At 42.8% G+C, this 14,211-nt stretch overlaps 1 protein-coding gene across 1 annotated transcript in view; it reads right to left on the bottom strand.

Moving 5' to 3' along the window:
* The window catches only part of CTSD (cathepsin D), a 50,164-nt gene extending 36,913 nt beyond the window's left edge, over nucleotides 1–13,251 (bottom strand). Inside the window, exons 1-2 of the mRNA XM_060261320.1 lie at nucleotides 13,058–13,251; nucleotides 9,879–10,035 (exon numbers count right to left, since the gene is read on the bottom strand). Of these exons, the coding sequence (XP_060117303.1) occupies nucleotides 9,879–10,035; nucleotides 13,058–13,119 (219 nt within the window). The 5' untranslated portion in view covers nucleotides 13,120–13,251. The remainder of the gene's footprint in view (nucleotides 1–9,878; nucleotides 10,036–13,057) is intronic.
* Between the last annotated feature and the right edge of the window lie 960 nt (nucleotides 13,252–14,211).

The following is a 14,211-nucleotide window of genomic DNA, read 5'->3' as shown; positions in this document are numbered from 1 at the left end:
AATGAGCTCTGGCACCTCTTTTTCTACGAAATGACCCCGGCTGCATATACTAAGCACATTGGTATAAAGTTTCACTTAGTGTGTGACCTAACAGAGAGGGGCATAATAGAGATGGAATACAGCTCAACAGAAGAGATGGTGGCCAACATCCAGAACAAGCCTCTTTCAAGAGACAGATGTGAAAAACTATGAGATAAACTGAAATTTGAGAACCTTTGTAAGCAATGTTAAGAACGGATATAGGATATTGCAACTCTGCATGCAAGAGGATCTGGGAAGGTAAGATTAAGAGAATTCTCTCACTCAGGTACACTTGGCAATTGGTTCCACCCTCTTATTGGTCAGCTGTTGAGCCTCTTTGGCTGTGGCTTCTGTGTTTTATCTTATATAGCGCCTTCTCTCTCTTACCTAGGCCTGGAGCTGTAGCAACTTAACCTTTCTAAAGTTAATCTGTCCACAATAAATTAAATGTACCTACATGACATATTCATGTAAGATGTGCTCCTGTTTTTGTAAGTATAAATTCTTTTTCTTGTTACCAGTGAAGTCATATCATTTTTGTATTTGTTTGAACAGAATTTCCCTTAACTGGGAAACCTGGAGAATCAGGGATACTGCAGGGGGAGAAAAAAGCTCCTGTGCTTCCAAGGTAAATACATTTTTTTACACTTAACCCAATAATACTAACCTATGCAAATAATCCCCTTGCTGACATTTTTTTTTTAAATGAAGGGATGTGGTTTTTTTCTGAATTGTGTTTTTAGGACAGTGACTCTGAAGTGGTATATTCCAAGAAGAGCTGAAGAGGCAAAATGTCAAACAAGAGAAATAAATGTTACTTGCAAAACTAGGACCACATTACTAACAGAAGGGAAAGGCCCTGTGCAGTACTGATCCATCCTCTCTTCCACTGCATGGACAGTGACATTAGTTGAAGGAAGGAAGGGACACACTGAGATTCCCCAGGACAGCCTGCACAAAGCTGGCAGATACAGAAAAATCTCACAAGCATCACTGTTGACCTGACATCCCAGCTCTACACCTTAATCCTGAATGACAAAGCAAAGATGATAGTGTGAATATCAGAAGGTTAATATTAACCAGGCTTTTCCATTTTTAGGAAACTGCCTAGAACAGCATTGTACAAATTCAGGAATCTGGTATTAAGGAATTAGGGATGCATTACTGCTGTTTCAAAGCAGAAGGTATCTTAGCCCACTTAAGCAGTGATATTCCTGCACACCTCAAAAACGTTATGTTGTACCCCCTCAGACATGAGATATATAAGAAGGCCTGTGCACACTTGCTATCTACAGTAATCTGGGATGTTGGGGAGGAGAAAAGAATTAAACTTCACAGCATACTGACAAACTGGAGGAGGAGGAAGAAAGAAGATCCAGTTAAAATTATTCAGAAATCTAGTCCTGGGACAGACCAGACAGCAGCAGTTGCCTAATATGTTCATGGAACAGGAGGGGAAAAAAACCTGTTAGACAACTTTGCACCACTAAAGCCAAATGTAATGTAGAACAGTGGAAGAATGGGAAGATGAATGCTCCTCACAGAAAGACAGGAACTTGTTCCCATAGGATGCACTAATTCTCTGAAGAAGAAAGATATTAGGAAAAAAAGAGTCAAACTATCATGGGAAATGGAAGGGTATTTACAGAAGCGGTGTTACACAACCACAGTCTAAGGTATTTGAACAGACGCACAAAAATGCTTTACAGTAAGCCAGGGACAAAAACTAGATGAAGAGGGCACTATTCCATGGATTTTTTTGTGAGCAGAGAGAAGCTCAGAACCACATTGTCTGCACCCTTCTTTTGCACTCTTTTCTTGAATACCCAACAGCTTCAGTGATCTGGTTACATGAACAGTTACATGTCATAGCGCTGAGGCATGGAATGCCGTAAAAGATACTGAAATCATCAGTTTGCTCAATGGCAACCAAGGAGGAGAAGTGCCCATTCTCAGAAGGACTGGCTCCTCTAGACTTTAGTGGATAAAGAATAAAGATGGTCAGGATAATCTGATTGTTTCAAACACAAGGAGGAGGCCAGTACTAAATTTCAGCAGAGGAACACACAATGTGTTTTATATATGTGTTTTCAAGCATGCACCTGCATTTTAACCTGCAGCATGCACCTGCACTTTAACATCATCTGGACCTCCAGAATGTAGTTGCGATGGTGAAGAAGTTAAAAGAACTTGCCTAGTATTTTGATATATAGTTGTTATATAGCACCTGTTATAGTTTAATGTTTCAGTGTTTTTATAATGGTTCTATGTTTTAAATTGTTGTGAGCTTCCCTGAGCCTGCTTTGGCGGGGAGAGCGGGATACAAATCTAATAAAATAAATAAATAAATATAAAATATAAAGCCTGCCAAGCCAGTTTTATGCCTGACCTTAATATAGTTCTCCTTTCCCCATAAGAAGGCATGCTTATGAATAATCACTGAATGCAAAGTAACAGAGGTCTTTATCTTCCAAAACTTGTGCTACTGCGATGGATCACATAATGCCAGAAACAATATTTTATATTGCATTGTCTACCCGTTTGCCCATCCCTAACCAAGGCAAAATTCCACATTGATTCCTCTAAAAAGAGCTTGTGTGCTCTAGTGGGCAGGGTGCTGGAACAGGCATGGAAGACCAGCTTCGAATGCCCCCCATCGTGATCCTTACTTGAACACCTTGAGCCAGTCAGTTTCTCCGCCTAACCTATCTCATTGAGCAGAAAACAAGGAAGGGAAAAATGTACTGGATTTTGACAGCCATTTAGGAAATATTTGCTGTACCTGAAATTCTGTGTTGGAAAAGTAAGACAAACCATGGTCAGTTATGAGTTTTTGTGAACAGTTTGAAATTCACTGCAAGTATAAACAATTTGGAACTAACTCCAGACATGGAAAGAAAAGAACCAATGAGCAGCTCTTTGCAAAAAGAAAGACATTTTGGGGTTGTACTGCATTGTGCAACCTTTACATTTCATCATCAAAGGTTCTTGATTAAACACTTGTAGAACTTCTTTGGGATTGGCAAAGAGGTGACAAATCACAGGAGAAGAAAATTGGGCAGCTGACAGCAGCCTGAGGTAAGAGAAAAGAGAAGCCACGATGTTCGTTTTCCCAAGAAAAAGATTTAAAAATTCAGAGCACAGCAAGTACAGGTGGGCATCTCCAATGGACAGATAGTGTTACTGTACTGAGATTCCAGCAGCCCCACTGGCTAGTCTCCTCTAGCGATGTGAAGGAAAAAAGTATTTTTCAGGTTCCGGTATACTAAAACTGAAAAATATAGATACTTCCCAATATTCCTGAATCCCAATACCAGTATGTTATTCAGATTCAGTAAATATTTGGGAAGGCCACATTTTTTCAGCTCCATTACACCCTATGAGGACCCTTACAGTCAACAGTTCCCATAGGCTGTAATGCAAAATTAATCTGGAGCTCAGCTGGGCTATTTTTTGAGGTAGAGGTATCAAATTTGCAGCAGAGCTGCTGGTGCTTCTCCTCAGACCCCCCCTCCCAGTTTAAAAAGACTGAACCAGAAGTAGGTGCCCCCCATCCTCCACTGGAAACTTTAAATGCCTTTTGCAAGGCACAGCTGAAATCCAAAGGCATTTAAAGAGCTTGCAGCCCCTTTACATGCCTTCTCCAAGCAGCAAGTTCACCCAGAAGTCATTTAAAGGACTGTGAACCATTTAAACATCTTATGGGTGAACTCACCATGGAGTCATGCATGGAGAAGGCATTTAAAGTGACTGCAAACCCTTTAAGTTTGGCTATCCAACCCCATTCCATAACCAGCTTTAAAATACCTGAAAATTGCCAGTAAGTTATTTTGGAGGGTATTCTTCTGGCTAGATTTATGCCAAATGCACATCCCTAGTCTCCTTTTCTTATCCCCAGTTCTCTCCAAATACAAGTGTTTCATTTGGATGCCCATTTTGAGTCTGGATTTTCATCCAGTGTCATAAGCTGGGGCTTAGCATTTCTAAAAAATTTTTTTTCTAAAAGTACTGTGAGTACCCTACTACATGCCTCAGCCAAATAAATGGTCTTCAGAAGAATTCTAACTGTAGCATCCCTAATCCATAATCAAAACATAATGGAATTTTGTAACTGACATCTTAGCTTAGCCCATACAGCAGGCACAATTTTTTAAGCTAAAGTTTATCATCCACCTTTCTTATTAAGGTTCAATAAAGATTGCAAAATATTTATGAATCCAGTAAAAACAATGCAAAAAGTTGCCACATATACCAGGGGTGGCCAACGGTAGCTCTCCAGGTGTTTTTTGCCTAAAACTCCCACCAGCCCCAGCCATTGGCCATGCTGGCTGGGGCTGAAGAGAGTTGTAGGCAAAAAACATCTGAAGAGCTACCGTTGGCCACCCCTGACATACACTAAAACTATGGTGATGATCTTCTAGAACCCCAGTCTGCTTCCTTCACATCCTCTCCTCCACTGTATACTTCCTAAGACCTTACATTCTGAACAGGTCCAGCACCAAGGTTTTTGGTGTCCTAGGTCACAGGGCCCCCCGCCGCCCTCCGTGGTGCTGCAACACAGCACCGTGCTCCATCCCACCCCCCTGGGTGCCGCGCCAAGCCAAGGCACCCCCGTCCTCCTCCTCCCCCCTTCCCTTCCTGTCCCATCCCATCGCTGCGCCGGAACCCTGCCAGCCCGGGGTGGGATGGATCTCTGTGGGGCCCCAGGGCAGTGTTCATGTGGGCAGTCAGCGATGGGAAAGAGAGAATGGGGTGGGTGCTGCGCCTCAGCGTGGCAGGGAGGGGGGTGGGAAGGAGCGTGGTGGGGGAAGGGAAAGGAGGGGTGGTGGGCACACACGGTGGCAAAGAAGGCAAGCAAACTAGGCGCTTGCATGGGGCACCGGGAGGGGGGAGCCCAATTTGGCACCCCCACCCTCCCGGCGTCCTAGCCAACTGCCTAGTTTGCCTAGTGGGCAAGCCGGCCCTGCTTCCTGACCTGCCCCTGTGCAGGTACTTACCTTAGTCCCCAGAGTTCGCCAGAGGGGCTGGAGGCGGCAAGGGAGAGTGCCATGGCAGCGGGCCCAAGCCAAGGGCATCCCTGCCCTCAAGGCGCTGGGAGGAGGTACACACCTGGTGCTGCGCTGCCCCCATCAGGAAAGGACAGGTGGCTGCTGTGGCTCCTGCATGCTGGCTCGGCTCAGGGACAGCTGCTGCACCTGCTGGGGGCTGCATGGAGGAGCAGAGTGCACCTACTGCCCTGCCGAGAATGTCACCATCCTTATTGACAACCTGGTTATAATGGTGCTGGCTGGCAGAGTCTGAGGCACTGCCACCGCAGGGCCTCCTCCTGGGACCATTTCCCACCAGCAGAGTGGCTGCCACCAAACAGGGCTCCCCCACTGGAGAGGGACAAGGCAAAGCCAGCGGCACAGGCAGGAACCAAGATCTCTCCCAAACAACCGTACATGGCAGTGGTGGTTACCTCAGATGCTGCGGGACAGGGAGAAGCTAAGCTTCATTGATGATGCTCTGCAGAGAGGGAGGAAAAGCTGAAGGGCATCAATGCAGCAGGATGGGAGGGAGAAGGAGGCAGCGGCAGGAAGGAACGGCTGGTGCCCGCATGGCCCAATGGCACAAAGATACAGGCAGACGGACTCCCGGTGCTGCCTTTAAATGGCCGTCTTGGGCAGGGCCAGCGTGTCCAAGTCAGCCTGGGCAGCTGCTGTGGTTACCCCTTTTGCCAGCTGGGCAAAGTAGGCATGCAGGAGTCACACCTTCCACCAGATAGTGCTATAGGTGGCCACCTACTTCACCAACCTGGATGCGCTAGCCCTGATTCTGAAACTGTAGATTGTGTTCTCATGCACAGTTATATCTCTGTGTCTTTGCTCACTCACCAAATGGTTGAGGGCATGTTTCCCTTCCAAGTTCAAAAACCAGGCAAAAACTGACCTAGATACTTTCTGTATTTTCACTATTCCCTTTGCAGAAAATAGCAACACTTCATTTGGGCTCCTTGGCCTAAAAAGATCACAGATGCCAATTCCCACTTCAGAATCATGAGGCTGATTCTCTAGCAGGAATGCAGAGCACAATCATGAACCATCTATTTACTACTGCATGTTAGACGTCTCAGACAGTTGCTGCTATCTTTAATACATGAGGTCTTTTTCTTCATTGACTCTTCAGTGTGATTTATTTTAAAAGATCAAAATTATGTATGTATAAGTTTGGGGCCCTCAAGAAATCATGGTAAGTATGGGAAGAACGCAGAATTTTTCTCTTCATCTCCCCAGATCTCCCCCACTTCAGGATTATGTAAGTCCTCAGAAGCTTGATTTCCCCACTTCCCTACTGACTGTCAAGTTACATCTCACATTCTGTGCCCCTAGGCATGCTCAGTCTTCATCAGGCATCTTTAAAAAAATATTTATTTGCAAACTTTGGGGATCACTTATGTATACAGACCCCTAAATTGTCTGCGGGTTGCCTTGTTTGGCTGCTCTCATGACTGGTACAGGATCTATACACTTTTAGGAAGAGTGATGATATAGGCAGCCTCTGTGCATCTGGTACAAACGAAAAGTTCTGTACCATGAAATTCATTTTTTTATTATCAAAAACCTGCAGATCAATCAACATTACACATTTAGTTAGTTAATCATACAAGGCCCCTTCTCTCATCACCCTTGTGATGTGGGAGCTAATGGAGTGAGTGTCCTTACCAACTCAGTAACATGGAAAGTCTTGGACCAAGAGTTTAAAATACAGCTCTTTTCTGTATCAACACTGTCCCAATTTCTGTACAGAGACTACAGTGTGAGCTCCTCTCCTGGTTCTTTCTGTGTTACCCACAGGAGGAGGGGGAGGAAAGACTCACTTTGCAGTTGCTTCTATACCACAAAGGTAACATTATAAGGGTCCCTTGAAATGTAAGATTTAGATTTTTCATAATTAGGAAAAGTTGTGTCCTGCCACAACCCAAATTTGGGATGAAGGGAGGCAAAGAATAAGAGAAGAAAAGATAACAATAAGGGAGGGAGACATTAATTAAGTCAACAGGGAGAGGAAATTGTTCAGGAGCACAGACACCCAACCCTCTGGTTCATTTCAGCAATTAGCATATTTTCTCAGCTCACATGAGACTTGCAAATTTGTTTTTTTAAATAAGAGCCAGAATATAAGAATGCAAACAGCCGAATCCTAACCTTATTTCCTCAAAATAAATCCTCTGACTTCACTGGAATTGCTTGAACATAAAGATCCTCCCAGCTGTAACTATCAGACTCCAGGTTTCCAGATTCAAAACAATGTATAGAAACAAAAAGCACAGAGACCTCATTACGTGAAATAGCTAGCATGACTGGAAGTTGCTAGTCTTTGCCTAATGCAAAATATTGACAGCCATGACAAAATACTGTTATTAGCTTGTAAATTCTCTTTTCAGCCCTTCAAGGTGTGGCTGCTGCACGGTATAGTGCTTAAAGTTTCAGATTAGGAACAGGGAGAGCTCAACCAAATCTACTGCACAGGGTTTTTACAAGGAAAAAATGGAGGACAGGAGATTTATACACACTGCCCTGAGCTTCTTGGAGAAAAGACAAGACAAAATATTTTACAGAGGTCCTATATACATCATACAATGAGAGTCAAGGAATCAAAAGCTTGCCTAGCGTTCTCCTTACCCAACAAACTACTAGCTCCAATACTCTCAGCAACCAGAACAGAATCTATGCTTCACCCATAAGAATGCCACTGAAGAATTAAACAAAAATGCAATCTTTTTAGTATACTTTTATGTTTTCAATGGAGTAATTAAAGAGTAATAAAAAATAATTCTGTGCTTATTTCTGACCCCATGATCAAGCTTTCCTTCATCCTGACAGCTGCAAGAAATAGGGAACAATCTACCATTTGAGCAACCAGCTCAATCTGTCAAAGAATGTGTCGTAAAATAATGGGATAAACACAAAATCCAGCATTGACGGCTATTTACAGAAGTACCTCTGAGTACTGGAATATTACAAAGAACTTTTTACCAAGACATATGTTATTTTTTTTGGGGGGGGGGGGGGGATTTCATTTTTTTTTTAACTGAGATTCAGCATTTCCACATTAGTGCATACAAAAAATCTCTCAATGATTCACAAAATGCCCTAAATATTGCTGTTGTACATTCGGAGCTCAAGAGCTGAAAATCTAAACTTCTGAAGTGTCCTGGATATCAGTTCAAAATCAACTTTCTTCCAGTAAAAGTATATGCATAAATTGTGCTTATCCTAGAACATTGGCTTAAATGTTCAACAGTTCACCTCCTACAGTTCTGGCATTACTCACTGTATTTCCTTGCAAGTTCTGATTAGCCCTAGCCCGGACAAATATGGCTTGTGAATGATCTGTATGTTTTTGAAGGCAATTAGCCCTACTAGTGCCCTGTCTCAGAAGAATTTAGTGTGATATAATTGACTGAAGAATAGCATATGGCCTGCTCTTAACCTAATTATGAAAATTCACAAATACAGATATAAGGTGGTTTTGACGTCATGCTCAGGATCAACCACATCTTCTATTTTTTCCCTTTGAAACCTTTTCTCTTTGAACATCCAGATGGAGAACAGTTGTGCAACTCAAAAGCTTGTGTACTGCAGCTGAGCATTAGCTGATCCCAATATAAGTTATTCCTTCACTAATCTCAAATGTCTTTCTCTCATTCATCTATTACCTTACCAGCAAACATTACTCTTCAGCCTTCTGAGGAATAGTCAAAGAGGAAAGACAGTCTGCAGAGGCTGCGGGACCTCCCATTTTCCAATAAAAGCCACTGATGCTTCCCTCAATGTGAACCTTTCGGAGGCAGTTGAAGTCAATTTATTTAGGACCAAATTTGGTTAAGTTCTGAATTCAATTTTAAATTTTGGCTTCTATGTTTTTAATATATTTGATCTATGTTTTTAATATATTTGATCTATGTTGTAAGCTGCCTTGAGCCCCATAAGGAAGAAAGACTAATAAATGTTTTGAATAAATAAATTAAATACATAAGACAGGTATGTACCTTACTACTCTGGTTAACCAAGTTTTAGACCTTCCTGTAGCCTCGTCCTCCAACATAAGTGAAGAAAAAGCCCCTGAAACTGGAAAAAGGCTTCTCAGCCTGGAGAAGGCTCCAGACTTTGCTGAGTGGAGTGCTCAGAAAGAAGAGGAGGGGCTTTCCAAGACAGATTCAAGTAAACCAGTAGAAGAGCCAACAATCCCAGATTTGCAGCTTCCAGCCTTATATTCCAGTCCACTTCTTCATGGTTATCTGATAATTACATTCAGTAATAACCTGTTTACAGCCGTTGCTCCTTCTCCAGCATAAACATCTTTGAACAGGATGGGTAAGATTTCAGAAGTCAAAACCTTGGAAACAATGGACTCATCCTTAGTGTCACTGATTTCTTCATTCTCCTCCTACACATCGCCATTTATTTCAGTAGCTCCAACTGCATGAAGCAATCACCACCATCAAAGTTAGCCTATCTCAGATCCCATCCCATACGCACATGGATTTCTCCAAAAGCAGGCCACATCCCAAGGAGCGAAGCACTTCACTGGGTGTGGATGGGATAATAGCAAAATAAAATTGCTTGCCAAAAGAATAAAGCTAAGAACAAGCCATTCCATCACTGAAATGACTACATATATATATAAAAGGTGTGCTGTTTGAAAGCTCTGAGTACAAAACATAAACAAACCTTTTTCCTACTTTCCTGGTTTACTGTAGGAACATGGAGTAAATAGGGCTCTGCCACAATGCAAGAACTTGATTATTAGAAAAGGCAAAAGTGTTTCTTTACACAACCCTTAAAGAAGGAAAGATCACCTGTTATACTTACATCCATGTAGTTCTTCAAAGCTTCTGGGGTAGGAGTATCTGCACCTGGAGCCCCATATTTGTACTTTAGCACCTCCCCCATCTCAATCAGGTCTTGGATATTGTTCCCATATTCAGTATAGATGCTGCGCATGGAAGGGAACTTCTTCAATGGGATTCTGATTTTAAAAGACACACATTGCGTTAGCTGGAGTAGGTAGCCCTTCTGACATCTCCTCCCCCCCCCCACTACTGGAGCTAGGCAGTGCTGCTAAGGAAAGTGTTTTATTTTTAATTTAGGACTAGCAAGTGTCAAAGGTTAAACACCAAAGCAGTCCAGTGAGACACTTCCCTTTGCAGCAAAGGCAGAATCTTTTCCTTCTGAAGGGCAGATACACAACAGGTTCTGTGGGTATCACATTCTTCATTGGTGTTTACTGGTTTGGCTGCTGAACAGTTGAGGGATCCTTGTTAATTTACTCCTGAGAGGAATTTGGCACTATCTAATGGGAACCTCCCTACTGGATCAAGTTTTAGAAGTTCCTTTAAAAAAATGTCATGCTTGCTGCAAGGCAAACTGCTGGAAATTTACTATCCAACATTTAATTACAATGCTTTTAAATGACACCTTTCATCTGTAAATATAAATGCTTTAAAGTTAGACTTGCATTTAAAAGAAGTACAGGAAAAACAGTCTTACAGTAACCATCACAAGCACAATCTGAACATCCAAGGTATAAAACTGCCATCTACTTCCAGAACACTACCTGCTACCATTCCCATTCTATACTTAAGCCCTTTAAATCAGTAGCAACATTCACAACACTTTGGGACCCTAGTGTTCAGTCTTAAAAACAAAATGGTAACAAAGCTACCCATCAAGTTCATGGTTAAACAGGAATTTGAACACAGCAACAACATCAGCTGTAGCGAACCACTATGGGGTATAAGAGATTGCTTAGGTAAGCTTTTGAGCTGCAGCACCCATCAAAACCCATCACAGGAAGTCAAAGGGGTTTCAGAGAAAACTGCTAATTTCACAGTTTGGCTAGGAGACATTCACATTAAAGAGACAGCAGCAGAATTCTAATGAAAACTGCAGTTCAACCCACATTAGTAGTTGCAGAGAATCAAGTCTAAAACCTTGGCAAACTGGTCTTGCTAGCTTTCATATACTGAGATGCTAGCAATCAAGTATCACTTCAAATTTAAGGCCTCTTTAGTTCACAGTACCTATGGAAAACAGGAGCCCATATATTTTGGCTGGCCACCTACTGAATTCTGGCACCATCCTGGTCACCATTTCTGCCTCATGGTGAAGCATTTTTGAGAGGGGTCAGTTTCTCACTTCATGAAGAGGCTATGAGAAACCTAGTAGGGAGCTCTCTCACACACACTGCTTATGAATGTCTTGAAAGCCCCATAAAAAGTGAGAGAAATTGACTCCTGAGATAGTTCCTTATGCCCAAGACAGGGATTGAAACAGACTCTCTTAACTAGTACAAGACTAGAGATGCCATGCTGAGTTTTCTGCAACGCTGGAAGTCTTGGGAGTAGATGGGTCTTCTCATTTCTTGTTGGTTGGTAGAAAGAAATGTATGATTTACATGGGTGACTGCATTTGCGGATTCCAGTACAGAACCAACTATAGAATATCTCAGTTTTGCCTCTCCATGTGCCTCCTTTCAAATACATTTGGTAAAATTAGTAGCCTTTTGGGGGGGGGGGGGGAGTGGAGGTCCTCGGGATATGGTTTCTTGTAAAGGGCTTTTTACTTTTTTAAAAAGTGTGGCCGTTCCTCCTGTTTTTAGATACTTAGAACAAGTAAGGTGTCGGACTTATGCAGCATTGCCAATCGTGTAGGAGGTATTTTCTGCATGTCAGTACATCAACAATGAAACTTGTTTGCTCACTATGAAAGTGTGATAATTTTTCTTTTTTATCTAGTACCATCTCTTCCGAAAGGTGGTGTCTTATGTGCAGGGGTGTGTATGAGAGCATATGCACAAATGTACATGCACATTAAAAAGGGGGGGGGGGATACCAGCAAATTTCACTTTAAGATTTTTATCTTTTAAGAAAAGACCTCATGTTGTTTGAGTGTGAATACTCTTGTACATCTAGTGTTTGCCACTTTACTCCTGCAGTTTTTCAAAAGGTATGAATAAAAATGTCTCTTTGCCATTCTACACCACACAAATGTCTATTTTAAAATGGATAGGGGTGGGGGGAATCAGATTTCTCAATACATATCTTTACACGCCAAAGCATACATTTCTTAATAACCCTCTTAACATTCTTTGGGCCTTTTTCTGTGGCAATAACCTGTTGCTCCACTTCAACTCTACAAACTGCAAGACAACCCAAATCTATATTTTTCGCTCTCCACTCCCCCCCCCCCCCCGTCTTGAAGGTCTCAGAAAATAAACCCCTGAAATTCGACAAGGTGCTGATATATGGAGAGCCAGGGTCATCAAGGGCCCCAAGCAATGCCCAATTTTGGGGGTGGGGGGTGGGGGGGAGGAAATCTTTCAGAACTGAATCTGTGACTATCAAACTGATAACTAAATCATTGTTCCTAAATTAAAGATACTGAGAATGTTATCTTAACCTGTCAGAATTAGGCTAACAATCCCACAACACCTATGAGGAAGCAAGTCCCACTGAACTCAGTAACGTTTAAAAAGGAGTGTACTACTCATCTCTTGAGGCCCGTGTACAAATTTCTAAGAGAAAGCACGGTCAACGCTGATAATATACATCAAGAGAAAAACTAGCTCTGTTTTGGGGATCCCCGACGTCACTGCAATCTAATCCTTAACCCCAATTTCTTTTAACAGAAAGGATCTTTGTTCTCTTACAAATAGACCCAGAGAACTAACATGAGAGCACCAAGCTCTTCCCAAATCCTCCATGATCTCTCAGTCACGCTCATTAACAATGGCGAAAACAACATCATCACTGGAACAGGCAAACTGAACTGACAAGAGCATCGCGATGCCGGCTGCATCCAGGCACGCCCTCCGAAATGACTGGAAGAATCCGAAAGGGAATCAGCGTTGCTTTACAAAGCACTACAAGGCCACTCTCAGGAGCATGCGGCCGGTTGCTTTTGTATTGCAATCTTCTCCCAAAGCCCCTGTGTACATCCTTGTCAGCCCCGACCCGCCACCTCCTTCAGCCTTCTCCGACCCTCCTCACCTGATCAGCGAAGAGCAAACGGCTACAAGAGAGGCCAGCAGTAGCAAAGAGCGGAGCCCCATGACTGCAGCGGCTGTGCAGGATCGCAGATGCTCGGTTACGTGCTGAGGCTGATTTGCTACTTTGCAAACCCGGTTTCGCTTGTGCCTGCACCCTTGCACCCGCTGATATTAAGGGGATGATTGAGCAATCCGGTCCTATGACTGCATAGTCAGCTGACCGTCTAAAATTGCAACTCTGTACCATGTGATCAGAGAAGAGGCGGAGGGGGATCTATTTAACCCTGGATATGCCGTTGGATATTGGTAGAGAGGGGGGCGGGGCGCGGGGCGGCTATATGCGACGTGCTTCCATGTTGGGTGCAAGAAGCGAGCGTGACTGTTTGGTACAGCACAACCAGCGCCAAACATTCAGGCTACTTGATTCAAGCACTCATGATTTTGTCCTGAAACGAAAGAGAGTTATTTAAAAATAGCAAAGGCTGAGTTCTTATTTTGCCATTTTGGACACACTCAGCCCTCACACAAATTCTTTATTTTGAACAATATCATCTGAACGCACATTTATATTTATTGAAATTATTTTCATTTCAGTAAAAGTCTTCCAGGAAAGGTACCCTTCTTTGTGACAACTACCAAAAACAACATTGGGGTGTCATCAGGAGCAAGTCTTTAATGGACATGAAAGATCACATCTGAGGAGGAAAAAAAATCGATAAGCCTGGGAGCTAGCCTGATTGTTAGTCATTTTATATTTCAAAAGAATATGGGTTACAGGAGAAGAGAGTTTCTGTGATAACACACTATACACAGAACAAGCCAACATGGGAGGCCACTGACTATATCCCCATCTTCAAACAATAGTGTGGAACTTACAGGAAATAATTATGGAAAACTATAAGGTTTATTTATTGGGAACCAGCATGGTGTAGTGATTAAGAGCAGTGGACTCTAATTCAGTTTGATTCCCAACTTCTCCACATGAAGCCGGCTGAGTGACCTTGGGTAAGTCTCAGCTCTCATATCCTCTCTTTCAGCCCCACCTACCTCACGAGGTGTGGAGAGAGGAAGGGAAAGGCAATTATAAGCTGTTGTGAGACTCCTTAAGGTAGAGAAAAGCAGGATATAAAAGGCTAGTCCTCTTCTTATTCTCAA

Source organism: Heteronotia binoei, chromosome 21 (genome assembly GCF_032191835.1).
Source record: "Heteronotia binoei isolate CCM8104 ecotype False Entrance Well chromosome 21, APGP_CSIRO_Hbin_v1, whole genome shotgun sequence".
In the NCBI taxonomy this organism is placed as follows: Eukaryota; Metazoa; Chordata; class Lepidosauria; order Squamata; family Gekkonidae; genus Heteronotia; species Heteronotia binoei.
Note: the sequence above shows the minus strand (reverse complement) of the source record. Positions and strands in the feature narration are given on the sequence as shown.